Source organism: Cyclopterus lumpus, chromosome 7 (assembly GCF_009769545.1).
Source record: "Cyclopterus lumpus isolate fCycLum1 chromosome 7, fCycLum1.pri, whole genome shotgun sequence".
Taxonomy (NCBI): domain Eukaryota; kingdom Metazoa; phylum Chordata; class Actinopteri; order Perciformes; family Cyclopteridae; genus Cyclopterus; species Cyclopterus lumpus.
In genome coordinates this window covers 8,990,267-9,009,266 of record NC_046972.1, presented here as the reverse complement: position 1 = coordinate 9,009,266, position 19,000 = coordinate 8,990,267, and the positions used below count along the sequence as shown (strand labels likewise).

At 39.9% G+C, this 19,000-nt stretch overlaps 1 protein-coding gene across 1 annotated transcript in view; it reads right to left on the bottom strand.

Moving 5' to 3' along the window:
* The window catches only part of si:dkey-11f4.7 (piezo-type mechanosensitive ion channel component 2), a 31,632-nt gene extending 12,767 nt beyond the window's left edge, over positions 1-18,865 (bottom strand). Inside the window, exons 1-28 of the mRNA XM_034537364.1 lie at positions 18,644-18,865; positions 15,446-15,572; positions 14,322-14,417; positions 10,973-11,074; positions 10,819-10,864; positions 10,413-10,572; positions 10,109-10,322; positions 9,784-9,997; positions 9,096-9,261; positions 8,658-8,756; positions 8,277-8,439; positions 7,967-8,112; positions 6,870-7,136; positions 5,945-6,053; positions 5,624-5,745; positions 4,873-4,932; positions 3,803-3,951; positions 3,505-3,669; positions 3,210-3,251; positions 2,911-2,943; positions 2,585-2,697; positions 2,209-2,384; positions 1,820-1,996; positions 1,529-1,693; positions 1,113-1,313; positions 812-1,016; positions 440-541; positions 171-336 (exon numbers count right to left, since the gene is read on the bottom strand). Of these exons, the coding sequence (XP_034393255.1) occupies positions 171-336; positions 440-541; positions 812-1,016; positions 1,113-1,313; positions 1,529-1,693; positions 1,820-1,996; positions 2,209-2,384; positions 2,585-2,697; positions 2,911-2,943; positions 3,210-3,251; positions 3,505-3,669; positions 3,803-3,951; positions 4,873-4,932; positions 5,624-5,745; positions 5,945-6,053; positions 6,870-7,136; positions 7,967-8,112; positions 8,277-8,439; positions 8,658-8,756; positions 9,096-9,261; positions 9,784-9,997; positions 10,109-10,322; positions 10,413-10,572; positions 10,819-10,864; positions 10,973-11,074; positions 14,322-14,417; positions 15,446-15,509 (3,722 nt within the window). The 5' untranslated portion in view covers positions 15,510-15,572; positions 18,644-18,865. The remainder of the gene's footprint in view (positions 1-170; positions 337-439; positions 542-811; positions 1,017-1,112; positions 1,314-1,528; positions 1,694-1,819; positions 1,997-2,208; positions 2,385-2,584; positions 2,698-2,910; positions 2,944-3,209; positions 3,252-3,504; positions 3,670-3,802; positions 3,952-4,872; positions 4,933-5,623; positions 5,746-5,944; positions 6,054-6,869; positions 7,137-7,966; positions 8,113-8,276; positions 8,440-8,657; positions 8,757-9,095; positions 9,262-9,783; positions 9,998-10,108; positions 10,323-10,412; positions 10,573-10,818; positions 10,865-10,972; positions 11,075-14,321; positions 14,418-15,445; positions 15,573-18,643) is intronic.
* Positions 18,866-19,000: the final 135 nt, after the last annotated feature.

Sequence of the window (19,000 nt, the reverse complement as noted above, 5' to 3'; positions counted from 1 at the left end):
AATTTATCACATGACTGTAAAAAATATATTAGAACCAGAGACTCGTTAGTGGGAAGTGAAAAGAAGCCCATAAATTAAATGGGGGGGGGGGGATGTCCAGGACTGCTTAGGCAGCACTTTTGGTTTACCAGAACATGGTGAGTTTAAATAAAAAGGGTTCTGTTTGTGACCTGCAGTGAAGGAAGTTATCTACGGGTATGAACTGGTTGAAGGAACAAGGATCCAGACTGCGGCTGATCTCAACGTTGTCTCCAGCAATCAGCCGCACCACTGCACGGTTCTCCTCCTCAAACACCAGCCACTGCAGAGACGAGCAGAGTAACAGGAGGTGGTCATCTGCAGGAGAGAGAGGAGCAGGAGGAGGTCAACATCTAAAATACAAAGGAGAAATAGGTTCAAAGTCAGCAGAGGAGAGTGAAGATATCAAAGATAAACTCACAGAATATGAAAGAAGGATTGGGTCTCATGGCGAAGTCGGGCAGGTAAAACCACTTAATAATATTAGAGGTCAAAGGTTGTACTGCAGATCTCCAGGGGTAATCTGATGAGGAGGAAATAATTGACATTCAATATATGCAGACAGTAACATGTTTGAGTTGATGATTAATTGGAAGGTCAGGTGACTACCAATTAATACCAGAAATATGTTCTGTTTCAGTCATTTTTCTGAGCAAAAACACCAAACATTTGCTGGTTCCAGCTTCTCAAATGTGAGATTTTTAAGCTTTTCTTTGTCAAATAACAAAGAAATATATATCCTCATATTAATTGTTTATTGCACGGAGTCACAGAATTATTAAAAAGTCCATACCAACACAAAGAGCAGGAGGGATGCCAACGCAGAGCAGGTACTGCAGCACCATGAGCACTGCAGTAAAGCAGCAGTATTTAGGCCACACCTCCCCGATGGCCTTCCTGCGTCGCCGTGACAGAACCGCCAACAAGGCGCAGGAATGGAGGAGGGCATAGAAATCCATCCTCTGACCGATCACGTTGACTGCCACGATTAAACTGATCTAAGAAGGAGTGAGTGTGTGCGCGTTAAGAAGCCAATGAAAGATACGTTAAACAGTTCAGATACACAGACGCACTCATCCCGCCCTTAAAAGTACCTCCAGTCCAAATTTGTAGAAGCAGAAGTTGATGAAGTACTTGATGCACGGCAGGACGCCGTGATCCAGGTGCTGCCTCGTGATGCCCTGAAAGATGATGCTGAAGGGTGGGGACTTTAGGTCGTTATGGAGACGGAAGTAGAGCTGATGCCGATGGACGGTCGCCTCAAACGCCAGCAGCCCGAGCACCATCAGATGGTTCTACAACACAGAACAGAAACCAACCAATGTGTCTCTGGAGTTCACTTGTATGTCTCTGAGGTCGTAATTGTCTGGTTTTACTTTCAGTAAATACATAGTCCAATGCGTTAGAGCCTACATCTTGTTTAACGTATTTTATATTATAAATTGGAAAGCAAAACAGCTTTGTGTGATTATGTCAAAGATATAAGTGTTTTGCAGGCGTGTCAACGTACCCTGAGACAGGGGAGGATCCTGCCTTCACATTTAAGCAGCGCTCCACACCAGTAGACGGGGTCTACGGGCTCGATGTAGAGAATAGACCTCCTGAGCAGCTCCATCATGTTCCCCCTCAGTTCCGCTCCATCATCCAGCCCCGAGCTGTTGGACGGCACCAGACCCTGACATACAAACAACGTTAAAACCCTCTGACAGGTAATCCAGCTGTGCCGCTGGCAAGCTGCCAACAAAAGCATTAGATGTACTCTAGGTCGCTGTTACAAACACAAACAGTAATGGCTACTCACAGCGGTGCAGTTGGAGGAGTAATCAAGGGGTTTGATGACTTTGAGCTGGTAAAACATCTTGCACACCACCATGACGCAGGCCCACACAGCAGAAACGCTGGACGCCGTCGGTCGTAACCGTGGGAACGGAAGCGCAAACACCCACAGAACCAGGAAGAGCGAGTTCATCAGAGAGACCTGTGAAAAGGTTTTTAAAGGCTAAAGATGTTGCCTTTTAGCGGTTAACTTTCCCTTCACTTCTGGCATGAAGGAAAGGTGTAGATGAAGACTAAGAATCCATTTGTATAAACATCAAACCAGCACTGAGTGAATCAATATCAGGGTATTGTATACACACACATACCTACACATTTTCACACACACACACGTGCACAGATCAAACGTCCCACCTCTTGCAGTGACACCCAGATGATGCCGGAGGACACGATTTTGAGGCTGTGGAGTTCCAGCAGCCTCCAGCTCTGCTCCTGAAGCCTGTAGAGGCCTGACAGAGCCTGAATGAGCAGCAGGCTCGACCGCTCCACAATCACAACCCACTTGTCCTCACAACTGCTGGCAAGAGTTTCTGGGAGGAAAAGAAGGTATCAAGGGTAGGGAACACATCTGACATGGCTCAGACAGCAGTTAATGTGCGATACGCTGTGGTATCTGTGTAACCGAAGAGGAAAACATAACAGTGTATGGAAGAGGTTTTTATTTGTCCCACTCCTAATTGACCTCAGAAAGAGAGGCTGTGAGCCGTTTTTGGTCTTGAGCTATAGTTACCCTCCTCTGTTGTCTCCTCCATCTCTCCAGCTTCTTTCTCTGAGCAGGTTTGTAGTCCAACGCTGTCCAGAGTCTCCTGACTTTTCCCATCTCCAATTTGCTCCTTCACAAGTCTGGCGGACAACAAGAAAGATCTTAAATATTTACAAAATGATTGGAAAAACATATGCAGACCTGTATCCACACATTGTTTGTCACTGGGTTTGATTTTTTTTACCTCATCTCAAAACACACAAAGTATGTATAGTTATATAACACATACATATAATACAGTATGTACTGATCCATTTAATCAATAAGATTAAAGAGTAAAACCACAGCCTTACCTTTTATGAATCTTTTCAATGTTTTCTTTAATGCTGGGAATTAAATTGAAGAGAGTCGTGTGAACACTGCAGTGAGTATTACTGATATTCCTGTTACTGTGATGAACACTGAATACAGTCAATAGCTCAATGTTGAAATATTTATACGCAATCTAAGCAAGACTTCACAGGCAATACATCCACTCTAAGTGTGTCCAGCTCACTGATTAAATGCTGATCATAACTAGATACTGTTGTGATGGGTCATCTGAAAAGGGAGCACAACTAAATATTTATGGAGGAATAAATGCAGCTCTTACGTCTCAGAAATCACATTGACTGAACTCCTGAGCTCTTCTTCTCTAAGTGGAGAAGATAAATGGGACAAACAGAGATATACAATATGTTTAACAGTCAACCAGAACGTATATATAAAGTACAAAATATAAGATTAGTAAAAATGTTTCATTTACAAAGAATCTTTGTCACATTGTCTGTTAGATAATGACCAGATTTACTTTTGTTTAAATGTTGTGCCATTTTTCTTGGGTCAATTTGAATACACTGATCACTTGACAGTATCGTTCATTGAGCAGAATGTTCTTGCCGTCTCACCTGGAGGCCTGTCTAACAGGTACGTTGTCGAGATCAGTGAGAGTCAGAAAGTCTGAGTTGAAGTAGTGCAGCTGGAGGATACAAGCCAATAGAAACACAGCAGGAAGCAGGATGCGCGCAAACAGCTCCACTGTGTCGTACCGTTCCAAACCCAGGTCACGAAGACTGCAGGTCAGACAGGTGAAATGCTATAACTAACGAGAAGGGTCAAATCTGCTGTCTGACTAAATATTTCATGAAACGGAAATCATTTTCTTGCTTCATTGCCAAGAAAGGGGAGGCTTAAAAAAAGACTCACCCTTCCTCCGACATGCCCATAATCTGTCTGAACAGCCCAGACACACTTCTGAACTGGTACATGTAGATGGCTATCAACACCACCATGGAGTAACCGACCACCACCGCCCAGAACGTCTTCAGGACCCGACGCCACACGTCGTAACGGATCTGAGGGAAGAGAGAACAGACCTCTGATCTCTGAAGCTACAGATCTTCACCTAGCTCATGAGTTTGACCTCCGGTATTGAGACACGACACTGCAAAGCAGTTTGTCCTGAATGTTCGGCATCTTCCAAACAAGTCACATCTAAACACCAGGAAACAGTGTTGCATTTATTCTTCTCATCCCACACTCCAGTTTGTAAAACACCGCAGTGTTGCTGATGTTGTCCGAACAGACAAGTGGTGTTGTCTTGTCTCACGTCACCTCCACAGCCATTAGGCCTCCCTGTATAAGTGCCTACTGTGTTTCTAAAATGTCAGCAGAAACATAAGACGCGAGAGAGAAAAGAAAACAGGAAAACAGCAACAAAAAATGACTGTGTATGTGTTTATGAGTCATAATCAATACTTTAACTGTAAAATAGTATTGATGAGTGGCTCATAGTCTGTTTTTGAGCCGAGCGTTTTTCAGGCACAAACAACAGCTGAATGATTCACTGATGATAATTTAGGAGTCAACGCATTACAGTGTAAGATGAATCTGAAAGCATAGCGGCTTTGTGTGATGTGCAACAACGGCTCAACTATAAAAGCAAATTTCCTCTCCACTTATTGAGCCCTTCCATCTTAATATCAAATTTCCGCCCATCATCTTCTCAGAGAACAAATGTAATAGACATGACATAAACATAATAGACCATTTTCACACCGAGGACTCATTACTGTCATTACTGTATTGTAATATATACAATATATATAATATTGTAATTAATGTATTACATACATGTCATTACTGTACGAGACGCAGCAAATTCTGTAAGTTATATCTTCATCTTCAGTGGAGAAGGTGGACAACTAAAGTCACTTTACTTCATTTGAAAAGACTGAATGCTGGCTGTCTATGACCAGTTCACTAACATCACTAACCTGATAGAGGACAACACAGAAGAGGAAGAGGACAATGTAGAGGATCTTGTAGACGACCACCTAGGCAGGTAAAACATAGTCAATTTATATAAAATCAAATATGATAGGTAGCTAACAATTTGCTCGATAAACAGGAAATCTACCAAATATTACGTGGATATCTGGACCCAAAAAGCCCTGTTATTATTCATATTTTGTTGTAAATGTACTCCTTTTTGTGATTTACTTTTGTTGCGGCTCTCCAATATACATACTGTGCAAACACATTCTGAAATAAAGACCATTAGAGAACTAAACAATACTTTAATAATTAATTCTTTAGCTCAGATATTATGCCACCTAAACAATCATGTAAACTTTCCCAAGTACTGTACCTGAAATTGTATGGTGATAAATGACCTAATCTACTAATGGACGTTTATAGAGTGTAGTTCTTGTTTGGTAGGTCTTTGACAGCGCAAATGCACGTATATGAAGTGGAATGGTGACAGATTGCATCACAGGAACTTTAAATGAACACTGTGGGGAAACTTTGGTCCCACAGCAGAGGATACAATGGAGACAACAATAGGGAAAGACAATCAAGACAAATCACGACAAATGTGCCCTTAAGCTCTCAGCAGAATAATTCTGACATGCAGCTTATGATGCAATTCCTATTACAGTGACATTCACATTGGTGTTTGGCAAAGTTTGATGAGACATAAGTCATGAACGGGACTTCGCCCATTCTTAGTTTGTCAATAGATACCTTTCCAGAGAAGCTGACCATGAAGAACATGGAGCAGCAGAAGAGCATCCAGTATTTCACCAGCATCCCTTTCACTCCTGAGATCAGCATCGCTGCCAAAGGGGATGGTGGACTCTCCTCCGCTGTTATGGAGGAAACCAATAAGAAAAGGGCGACGAGATGCAAGAAAGAATTGATGGACAGAGGGAGAATAGTCTGGCTACATGTCAGGAAGTTTTCTCGTGAATATAAAGAATATAACATTTTGATTACACCACACAAAATGTTATTTTCTAACACAGTAGCTGTAATCTTTGAAAAGGACATTAGAAAGTAAATTACGTGGCAGGACTTTGACTTCATCTAGAGATTCCTCTTTTAAGGTCTGTTCCTCCTGTCTCTCCTTGAGCTGCTGACGAAACATCAACCAAAAGCTGAAGCTGTAGAAGACCTGCAGCACACACACAAAACAGGCAGTTGACACGCACAGTTTTACAATCTGCTTTAGTAAACATTGTTTGAACCCCATTTTCTCAATCAACTTCTTACAATAAGTGATAGGATCCACATGAACACACTTTAATAGTATGAACGGTTTATGCCATAAGGGACATTTCTGTGTTTCTGTTTTTCCTGTGTTCTTGTCACTGGTCCAACATGAGTGGACCAATCTCGATTTAACAACATGAAAATCAAAATCTGAACCTGATGACTGGAATGTGAGCTCATGTAGTCGGGAAGATGGTATTCAAATGTGATCAAAACACAATAAAACATGTGTAAGTGTAGTTGGATGAGCAATAAATACTAGTAGCAGTACCACAGTGTAGTAATACTCAAGAAAAAGTCTTACATTTAAGTAAAAAGAATATATTAGAATTAAAATGTACTTGAAGTACCAAAAGTAAAAGTACTCAATATGCAGAATTGCCCAATTGAGAATACTTTATTCATCACTGCATTCAATTTAAGCGTCACCAATGTTGTAGCTGAAGTAAAAAGCCTCATGTAACCACACGTTGTAAAATAAATGTACCTTTAGTGGAGTATACTTTATTATTCATTACCAACATGTCAATCAATGAGAAGTTTAAAGTTGCATAAAATGGAAATAAATTAGTAAAGTGTAGGCCTAATGTAGTTACATTGCAACATTCACCTAACGTTAGATCATGAGTACAATGAGTCAATACGCTGAAATCATGGCGTTTTTAAATGTACGTCAACAAACCATCTTCCGCATCCTCTCAGCCCCTCTCCGCCTCACCTTGGCTCCCAGGTGGACACAGGGCGCAGGGTGATAGCTGCTCAGGTCGAAGTCCATAATCACCGCCGGGGGCAGACCGGGATACAGCTCGGCCCGACTCAGACGCAGCCCGCTTAGGAAGCCCAGCGCCAGCAGCACGGTGCCGTACACAGCCAGGAACGGGGCGGACAGCATGGCGTAGCGGCGCCGGTCTCGCATCATCCAAATTATACAGGACCACACCAGCAGGGCGAAAGTCAGCCAGCTGTTGTAGGTGATACTCCACACCTAAACAATACATGATTTCATTTGATATTGTCACATTGTTGCTGCCAAATAGAAATTACTTTATTATTATAATACTTTTAACCCATTCTTGAGTTTTCTGCCAAGGAGTTTAGGCTAATGTTCCTAAGCTAATGTTAGCTAGCCCCATAGACTGTGTGGCTAATGCCGATGTCTGGGCTGTTTTCCACGTAATATAGTGGATATTTGTTTCGATAATGCTATTTGGTTCGTTAAACTAACAAACAACCTGTCAAAAATAATAATTACATTGTTTTAAATCCACTCAATGCTAACGCTACCATAGTGTGTTAAGCGCCAGCTCCTGTAATTTGTCTGCAGACTAGTTAACCTAGATAGCATTGCTAGCTAACCTCTGTTCAACAAAAGTTAATCACCAACTATTATGATGACAATTTATGTAATTTATCCATCAAAAAATACCAACAAGTCTCTTTTCAAATGATTATATTTAATCACTTCTGGGTGTTGACTGTTGGTTACAGTTAATATATACACACATCTTCCTTACTGGTCTTTTGTAATATATATTTTTTAATTTAAGAATGTTATCATATATATATATATATATATATATATATAATAGTATTTCATAATGATCCTTTTTGTTTGATCCCTTGCATTGCTGTAATATGAACCCTCCTTATCTTATTTGATCTTATCTTATATGATATATGTTATCTACAGTACTACGCTACACATACAGTGGAACAAATCCCCCTTTTTAGATATTTGTTCTCTCCTGTCGACTTCCACGATGGCACTAGTCAGGGTTCTAAAAGACGTTGACACAAACTCAAAGTATAGTTTACCATCATGATGATAAGGGCGCTGACATAGCTGTGTTTTTGCACCAGCAGTCCAAAGATTACCAGGCCACTGGGGCCTGTGGGGGGAGGGGAGGTCTCTGTTAGAGTCTCTTCACAATGTTCTCCCATTTCTCCCTCACCTTCTGTATCTAGCACAAGGGAGGGGAAAAGGAGGAAATTAAACAGATTTAATAAACAAACCAGGTATGCATCGTTGAGGTTTTATGACAACCACACATACAGTCAATCTATTCAAATTCATGAAAACAGTTGTTGCAGAGGTCATGTATTTAGAGATTAGTGTGAAAATTACCATGTGATGGTGAGTGTTTGACTTCATACTGTGGTGGAGGGTAACAGTTGGTATACCCTGCCCCTCCTAACAGAGAGCCATGGTCATTTCCATGGACATCTTGCCAGGAACTGCCAGTCAATAAAACCGGTAAATCGATTTCATCATCCGTGCTGCTCAAAAGCTAAAAAGAGAGAATCTTAGGTTGGTCATGAAATATCGTTGCCGATTTAAAAATACTGACTTGAAAACCATGAGGCTACAGATGTGCTGATATTATTACTCACAGCAACTACCAATGAGCCCAACAGTAACATTCTGATAATTGACATAATACATTAAGAATATTCCTGTGATCAAACAATATTATTAAGGAGAAACATATAATTGCTTGCATATTACCTCCTGAATGTCTCCTGAGATGTAGATGACCCTGGAGAAGCTTGGAGGAATCTCTGGACTTTCTACTGGACTCTCACACTCTTCATCATCAACAGTAACCTGAGTAACACAACTGCTATTAAAAGCCTGTCACGTAAGTTAATATTGTCTGAATACTGTGTAAAGTGTATGTGCCCTTATGTTTAGCACTGGAAGTACTTTTAATAAAACTTCTAGTCCGTAGCAGTAGAGGCAATATTTAACATTTCCACCCTTCCCGCATTTAGATTAGATTAGATTAGATATACTTTATTCATCCCCAGGGGGAAATTTATTTGTTGCAGCAGCAAGCATGTTTACAATATAATAGCAGGGAATATTACATTTAAGAATTGAATAGAAGAGCTTGAAATTGAATAGAAGAGCTTGGAAACTAGCCTCCATCCCTCCCTCACAAACCTCCTCTGTGACGTGGGCCCATTTGTGCAGCAGAGCCACAAGTGTGTAGTAGAGCAGCAGTAGAACCAAAGGGTTGATGAAGTCCGGCCAGCTGACATGTGGGTGCAGACCAAGAATGTGCGGGTCTGAACTGTTGGTTCTGACCACTCCTGTCATACCAAACAACCTGGGACAGGTAGAGGGGAGGGAGTGCAGGATGGAGATGGAAAGGAAGAATGAATGGAGAGATTGAGGGGCACAGAGCTAGATTGGAGAGAGAAATAAGAATAAATGTGAGCTTGTATACACTTTAAGGAGAGCGCAAAAGAGATAAAACACCCTTGAAAAGTGTAATGGGCAATTCCAATCATTAGACAATGGTCTAAATCAGGGGGTTTTCGCTCGAAAATATGTGCCTTTTCTCATCTCCACATGTTACTCTATATAACGCAAATGCAAACATAATAAAGGAAAAGTGATTGATGCAAAATGGATTTAAGTGTTAATAATTTCACATTTGAGGTAATTTAAGATACTAATTAAACAAAGTTCAGAGTCTAAAATGATTGACTCTATTGATTCTAATGAGGATTTAACTTGCATTGAAATATTTGAAACAAACATGACATTGATAACACCTGATATTCAATAAACACACCAGATCAGTCCAGGATATCAGTCTGATCCTACTTTTGAATGACTTCTGTACCTTGCATAGATGTCTTCTGGTGGCACAAGCTGCTGGGACAGAGGAAGCTGGTACAGGTACAGAGCCAGCAGGTGTCCGCCACTGAAGATTGCCATCATCACGCACAGGGAGCTGAAGAGTAGCAGGCTGATGGAGCGGCTAAACACCCACCACCAAACTAGCCAGAGAAACACCCCGAAATACACACCTGAGGTGAGGGATGGCAGCGTGATACCTGCTTACACACACACACACACACACACAAAAAAGTCTATAATAGACAGAACCTTTCAAAATGTTAAAACTAAAATACACCTGCGTGCTCACACCAGCTGCTGCATTGTACCTGCCAGCCCAAGCAGTAAAGTCGCCACCACTTTCCCTGCTGTGTTCATGATTGCTGCCAGCAGCAGCCGCAGTCCGGCTGCAAAAATGATCATTTTCTGGACAAACTGGGGCGGAGCCGACTGAACCCGCACTGAGGTCTCATCTGAGCTGTCAAAGTACGAGCCCTCTGTGTCACTTCCTCCCTCAGAGTCTGTTTCAGATGTTTCCTCTTCCTGCCGAACCCATGAAACAGTCAGATTGATAACAATGTGCTTTCTTAACACGTTATTAAGTTATAATGTTAGATGTGCGCCCGCGGTTACCTCTGCGTCAGGCGGCGGTACTCCATTCTCATGCATACTGACTTGTGGAACGGGGCGCAGTAGTTTTTTGCACAACCTTAGTACAAAGAGGGAGGAGAAGAGGAGGCCCACATCTGGGGCCAGGAGACGCACAATGTTCCCAGGGTCAACCGAGCTGAATCTGGAAACACAAGCATTATCATAGGTTCGATCTCTACTGGTCTCCATTCATACCAGAAAGGTATGAGAATTTAATTGTTGAGACGTTATTGGTACTGCTTTACTTGTGATGTATTTCACATTTCAAGACTCGATAAGTTGATTTTCATACTGCATTGAAACCAACTAGAAGGCTGTCTGAACGATAGGCAGCAATCTAAAATGGCTAGAAGTTTAGAAAATGTGAACATCAAGTGTGACCCCATACCTTATAATGCCCAAATGGTAGAGGACATCTTCCCAGTGGCCGCTAACTGTAAAACAACAAAATACATTTAATAAATAAGGTCACCAAGCTGGAGGCAAATCAGTTTGTCTTAGTTCCTGAAAATATCTGTGGATTGACCCAACTTAGTTTTTACCATGTGGGGGGATGTAGGCGAAGGGGATCTGCATGAAGCACTGCAGGGTCAGGAAGGTCAAACTAGTGTAGATGATCCTCCGCAAGAAATTACCTGTTTTACCTGAATAAAGCAGCAAATGAGAGAAACCAGCTTCAAACTAAAGGTATCAAACGGATTTCAAAATCATGTTTTTGATCAATTCTGAACAGATTATATTTCTGGACAATGTACTAAATTAGAGTTAGTTAATAGTGAATATATGTCAAATCAGCTCTAAATGTTTCAATTAAATTACTTAAAGGAAATTAAACCATGCAGAGAGACAGTACTGATGGTGGTACACACACACTCACATACACACACACACACACACACACACACACACACACACACACACACACACACTAATTGGTGGACCTCGTACTTGTCTTTAAGACATTTTTCAGCAGAATATTGTCTCCCAGACAGTTAGCAGTGTTTTAAATTGCGCTGGTTCTGTTACTTTCTGAGCACTTTTCCAGATCAATAAGCCAGGTAAAGTGAGGTATCCAAGTGTGCTCTCGTCATGCAGGTGGAGTATTCAAGCCACCGTTTCTTACAAAGAAGCCAAACATATCTTCTGAGAAGGCAATCAAAGTCGATCACTGCAGGCCCTCAAATGAATGTTCAGAATAGCTAAATGTTGAAGCCAGTGCAGAAGCGTCTTATAATACAGTTCTTCAAGAGATGCATTTAAGTGTAAACGAGAGCCATATCAAAATGTAAGTCTTACTATTTATTTAGATAAGCTGTATTTTACATTCTGAACATGAATCTAGCGGCAAACAATTCTTATCCATGTAAAGATAAAGTGGAGTAATGTCTACCCGAGCAGAGACTGAAGGCCGATCGACAGGCTGACATTGTTTGATTTTGTTTCAGTTTTCTGGTTAAAGTGAGGCGTAGAAAGGAGCACATTTTGGTTCATGATTCTTTGATAGAAAGTTGTATCACACCGAGCCTCTGAGGTTGTTGCCCTCTTATAGGAGATGGATATAAATATTGTTTTTATGTATGGTTTTTGCCTCCTGGAATTGTTGTTTTATTTTATACAAAGTTTGTTCGTGCTACAGTGACTTCCTGTTTCATAGTTTATTGCTTCTGAATGAATGACACAATGGACTATTTCCCAATAATTCACATATTCCTCCAGTTATTCTTTAAGATATTCTTTAAGTTTGAATGGTTCAACCCAATTTAGTAAATCTAAAACTACTAGCAGATAGTTATTAAGAAGGTAGGAAGGACATTACACACAAACTTAGTTATGTTGCTAGTGCAACCCAATCCCGAAGTTTCACCCGTAATGTTGAAGCTTAAATTTTGATTAGGTAAAACAGTGTATAATATTCCTTTTGGCTAGACTGCTCCTATTCAGACAAACTAATAACAGATCAGTGTGTGAGGCAAAACTCACAAAAGTCATGTATATTATATATTTGATTACATCAAATTAAAATCAAATGGGTAGCTTTACAATGAATTAGTTTTCAAACAAATGCATCAGATCATAATCTCAGTCTGGAGTTCGACGCTTGTAATCAAAATGTTGGAGATGCAAAAGCATTAATAGCTGATGTGGCTCAACATTAGCTGAGTCTGCAAATGTGCTGTTGATGTTCAGGATTTTTACTAAAAGCTTCGTTTCACTTAAACCTCTCTGCTTCCCAATGAAGGAGACACACGTACACTCTCCCAGGTATCGGTGGATGTACAAAAACCTCATGAAACAAATGCACACAGGATGTACACACACTGGACCACTTAGCCCACGGAGAGTGAGATCATATTAGGGGGATGCAGATAACTGTGGGCTCCATGAAGCTTTCAAAGACAAGCTGAAAGGCAAACAGTTTTTAGATGGAGGGATGGCCAGAGAGAAAGAACAAAAATGCTGTTAAGATGCTGACATCACGTCTTTTAATTCCTCACTGTAATTACCAAGCTATGTATAATTGATTTGACCGTTCCAACCACATCCCCTTTACAAAGTACTTTGACAGAGGGAGGGGTACAGATACTTTAATTCATCAGTAGGCAGTGATCAATACAGAGCAAACACACACACACTTACTCAATATAATCTCATGCATTATGACCGCTATTCTCCCTCTTTGTTTTTCCTCCTCATCAAATTTCGACTATCTATTTTCATAGTTTACAGTTCAGCTAAATTACCAAATTGATATTAGGTTTGAATTTCTTTATGGACTCAGATCAGTGTCTTTCATTAAAACACACGCAGATGCAGAACGGATGCTGAATGAAATATACACATACTTGAGTTTAATGTAGAATGTCACAGGAGATATTTACTAAACATAATTGTAAATACTTAGCATGAGTAACGCTTTTGCTTTATAGGGATACATACATATTTGTTGTTGTGGGGTTGTATGAGGAACTTATCCATAGCCAGTGTATTACTGCAGTAGATGGCTTTCTCCACTCCTTGGCACTTTTTAACCCTGTTATTTATTTATTTATTTATTTTTCCTCTCCTTTCCTTCAAGAGGTTTTCGCCTCTTGTCAGGCCACAGTTGAAAATAAGAATTTGTTCTTAATCTGTTTCACCTGGCTAAATAAAGGTTAAATAAAAAAATAAAATGGCTGGTTGCATGACCTCAGTGAGATAGATAGAACAGATCGAAGAACCAGCACGGAATTTGAGCAATAAACTTGGAGCAGCAGAAAAATGTATTTCAATATTGGTTTAAGTGTACACTATATTTTGAATGTTTTCAGTGCTTTGTATTCTCCTCTTACAGCCATTTCTGACAGGGAACCAAAGCTCTATCTTTGCTCTCGACTCATAATATTTTACTTTGAAGAGCACATGTCTTACTGGTCTACTGCTGCCACAATCGGTTTGTTTGTGTTAAAATAACAGTTTTTGTCCAAGGAGATTTGTGGCTTTGAAGAAAGCATAGTAAAGCACTGGAAATGTTCAAAATATAGCGTATCTAAAATAAAATATCTAAAATGCATTTGCTTCGCTTCTGTGTTCGTACTCCTGCCTGTTTCTCCAAACTATGGGCATGCATAAAGCTGTGTACTGTAAGTATGTAAATACCTCATACGACCCCATTTCAACTTATCTGAACTATCCCTGTAATAATATAGGAAATGACCATTGGCCTCGTTTTTTATATAAATTATTTGTAACATGAAGGAATGGTCTTATTTTATGTGATCATCTTAAGTTGCAAACACAAATGACTATAATTTAATTTCAAGTTATCAACACTTTTACACTTTGTAACTATGTCGGAGCAAAAACCTGTACAAACATGAATATGATGTCATTTCTCTGTGGAGCTTCTCTCACCTTTCATGGTGACCAGGCTGGGGTTCGGCATCAGCGGCAAAGAGAGCAAAAACAGGAAATACACCACTGACAGGCCGTTGTAGCGGAACGAAGACGCTGAGGCGCAGAGGAGAGAACACATTTACTTTATCTGTTTGATAGAAATGGTCTGAACTCATTTTAGCTTTGTAATTTGTTCTTTATATTTCAAGCTGGTCACATTAACAACCAAAGAAACTGATGAAACAAATGACATGTGTAGGTGTAACCTGCCCCTTGGCTAATGTTGAAAGTAATGCAAAATACAATCCTTTAATTCAGCCTATATTTGATCATTTTTAAGAACAGTGCCATCTTAACTTAAATTTAGAATTATGTGAAATCCAAGAAAGAAATAGGAAAGGAAGGGAAAGCTACAAAAAAAACGTGTCTAACAGTCTGGAAACATTTTGCCCATCAGCAAATAAAAATAAAAATATTTGAAGACTTTCCAAAATGTCCAATTATCATCACCTTTTATGAGGTCAAGCATCAACTTGTGCAGCACATAGTGGCACGAATGGGTACATAAGACCCCACATATTATCTCAGACAACAGTCAAAGTTACACAGTACACTTTGATATTCAAATCCCAGTAGATACAAACGTACTGCTTGGGTATATCTTTCGAGGTAAGCGTGGTGGATCTCAGACCTGAAATAAACGCACACTGCTGTCCCGATAGCAACACTCAAGACTCAACTCATATATCACGAGATATGGATGAACCTAATAGAAAGCCATATTGATTCCTGAAATTGAATCAGTATTGTGCATGTCCTCAGTACCATTCAGCAAAAGGCCAGCTGTAAGGTCACATGTACTAGCCTTACTACAATAACTCAAAAATCAATATGTTTTCACTAAAGGGAGGAATTGTAACCAATATATTAGAACTAACCTAAAGCTGATACCAGACAGAAATAACAGCCACCAGATAACTTTTATTCTGACTCGAAACTGCTGCTGAAATTCTCTATATATATTTAAATCTAATATGACCTCTTTGCTATATAACTGAACTCTGGAGAGGGACACACTAGAAACATCATTTATATCATCATAAATGCATATGGATAAAAGGATTAAACAGACATCAACTCACCAGTCAGCAGGAGCAGCGGTAGTAATAAGTTATAGAGCATCCCGACCACGAGGTCCCCTGCCATGTCTCTGTCTTTGTGTCAGAGACACCCACACCGCTCCTGTAGACACTATCTCCCTCTAGATGTCTGCACAAATACCGCAAATGTGTTAGCAATGTGGGGGGGAACTCCAACCCGCTCAAACATTTCTCAGAAGAACATCTATGAAGCCCCGGTCAAAGCATCCTCAAATACAGCAAATATAGTTTGAGTCGAACACACTCGAACTATAACAAGACGGAGATGATGCCAGTCCAGTGAGAGAGCACAGCATCCTGATTTAAAATTGGGTGAAAAAGATCTTTGCCTGTGTCTCTGTCACACCCTGCTTTCCCTCCCTCATCTCTCTCTCCCTCTCTTCCCCTCTCTCTCTCTCTCTGTCTGTCTGTCTGTGTCTCTGTCTCCCTCCCAGACATAATGGGTTGTGACCCAGCATCTCTGTTACTATCCTCACATTGAGGCTAATCTCACTCAGGAGAATATCCGCTATTACTACATCACTGCAAAAACATGCTTTCACTAATACAGAAAACAGGCACACGGTATTCTGACGGCTCTGATTGGGATTGTGCTTAAAAGTCTTGTTCTTTCAGCTCGTGCATGCAGGCATCATTGCACTCATTCACGCATGATGTTGAATGTCTGATTTCCTTATTTCTGAAATCCAGATACTCATACAGTACTGTGTCTGTTTCCGTACAGCCGCGTCAGTCTGGCTCATCATATTTGCGCAGGGAAGTGTATCTAATATTCATGGTTGTGAGGCCATTAAGGGCTGGTGTGACTACAGAGGAATGATCAATGAGAGGACTGAGACCAACAAAAACATTAACTTTACTCCAAATATAAAAGAAAACATTGTACCATCCTCCAAGGAAGATCTAATATGACGTTTTTGTATGTCAAATATTTTGTTCTTTCTTCGACACAGCATACACCTAAACATAACATAAACCTGCTGAAATAGCAACTGTGACTGTTGTGAAAATGTTCAAATAAAATGAAATAAGTATTGTGTCTTGAATTGTACAATGTCAGTAAAGTCATGAAATCTCCGTATTTCCTGCTCACGACAAAAGTAAAAAACATAAAGATTGATCTTAGTCTGAATTCACACTCATTCAGGCTTGTCAGTTAAATTTTGTGACTCAGCTGGGTATTCATATTTACTGTAGAAGGTCACTACATAAAGTACAGCAATACTTATATGCAGAAATAACACTTTAGACTAGAGCTGCAACGAATAGCTGATTTATTAATAGTCTCAAGTCATTTCTCAAGCAAAATGCCAAACTTGAGCCAAAGTTCCTGCTTGGTATTTATGCAGATTTACTGCTTTTCCCCACATGATAGTAAATTGAAAATGGATCTGAGTAAATTTGTTTTTAGGAAATGGTGATTGCCGTTTCTCAGTATGTTCTGATGAAATAATGAAAGTAATTGTTTGTCGGAGCCCTTCGTGCGACTGCTGTATTTAATGACAAACTATTTTGTGAACACAGCGGGGTTAAAAAGAAGATATTTTGGGGTTTATGCTGCAAAGAAATAAAAAGAGAAACCAGATAAGAGGAGCTTTAGTTTATTTCATCTTCTCAGTTTTACAAAATGCTCAGTATACCATAACATCTAATGTATTAATCTCCATTTATTCATTTGAACACCCCAAACAATGCTAGGGATCCTAAGCCCAAACCAAGCTAATAACTTAATTGTGTGCATTTGTCTGTAGATTATCACAGATGATGCTCCTCTGTGGACAGACAAACCCTCAGACTCAATGAGAGGAAAAAACACTAAATTACTCCTCAGCAGTAGATCTAAATTGATTAGGATGTGAATGAGTGCTGAGTAGGTAGCTAAAATGTCATGACAGTGCAGTTAAAAAGAGCTGTGAGTGAACGTGCTGAAAAAGTGTGTGTGTGTGTATTTCGTGCGTGCGTGTGTGTGTGAGAAACTACCGGTACTTATGAGACACGGGATAGAAAGATGAGGAAAAGTGGGAAGTTCTCACTTATCTCAGGATCATAGTCAACGTTCTAGTTTTAGGATCAGAATTATTCAGAGTGAGTCAAGGCTTGATTGATCATTTATGCTCAACTCGTGCATGTGTGCACGAGGAAATGCAGACGTGTTTTCTCCAGAATGTTAGCAGTTTTGTTCAAGCAAAAATGGCTAACTGGTGTGCAGATGCATGATTGGGAAATCCTTTTTAACGCTTTGTTTTGATGAGTGCTGAGCCAATACACAACAGTTCCTCTGACGTTGAACATCTTGTCCGACCTCCATCACCGCACTTCTCCACAACACAAAATTGCTGTCCAAACTTGGCACTACACACGCACTATATGCAATTTGATTATAATATGTAATAAATGAAAAGGAGACAGTATTTGGATTTTTTTATTCAAATGCATGTTTTGTCCCAACACATTCCCGATAAAGGGTGCGTTTACCACAACTAAGAGCTTCTGCAAACGGTACTGCAATTAGCATTTTTAAATGGTAGACTGTGTATGTCAGACATACTGACGTAAATAATGTTTACAAAACAAGCTTGTGATTGAATGCTTGAAGTTGTGACTTGGCTCAATTTAGGTCGTTTTTTTCAGTGTTTTGTGAATGCAAAGAAAGTAAAAACGTATCTCTCTGTCTCTCAATCTATTAATAATCACTTCAAGTTGAAATTTACAGATGACATTCTTATCTTTTTAATAAGTATTGTGTGCTCCTACAACCAACCCACGTCATATCAACACAATAGTTCAATATAAAGTTATTTCTGAATTAATTGATTATTTAATTATTATTCAATTCATTTAAAATATTTGTATTTGTGTTCAGATTTCATCTCCAAAACGGAACATTTGAGACTATTTAGAGTATACATTTAGCAGCCAGTCAATTGTACTTAGCTAAGCAACTTCAGAAAATACTTCAAAGTTGTATGAATGTATGACAATTATGCAGCTGTTTGGATAGAGTTGACAAATAAACCCCAAACCTGCAGCTCAGGGTTAGAAGACTGCTGCCACCTAGTGTTCAACAGACCTAACAGCACTATAGCTGGTGGTCTGCCTGTGTGACTGTTATATATAAGAAAGGATAATTCAATTGAAGAACTATGATTAAGGATGAAGAACCTGGGCTCAGAAACTTACTGTGTGTGGTTTGCATGTCCTCTATCAACGGGTTTCCTCCAGTTGCTGCTGTTCTCTCTCTCAGTCCAAAGACTTGCAGATAAGATGAACTGTAAACGTCCCGAGCACACACCAAGGTGGAAATGTCTGATTGTGTTGCTCTGTGATGGACGGTTCAAGGTTCCCACCCAACACATGCTGGGTGGATTGAAAGAAAGGTGGATGGATACATGTGGCCCTATGATATTCACCCATGTATCCTTTGAGTCTGAATGTTTGTTTTTCAAAACTATTATTATTATTACTAATTGTAGTATTGTTGCTGTTATTATTAGATGGCGTATAAAAAAATGCTTCAACCAAAGAAATAACAGACAC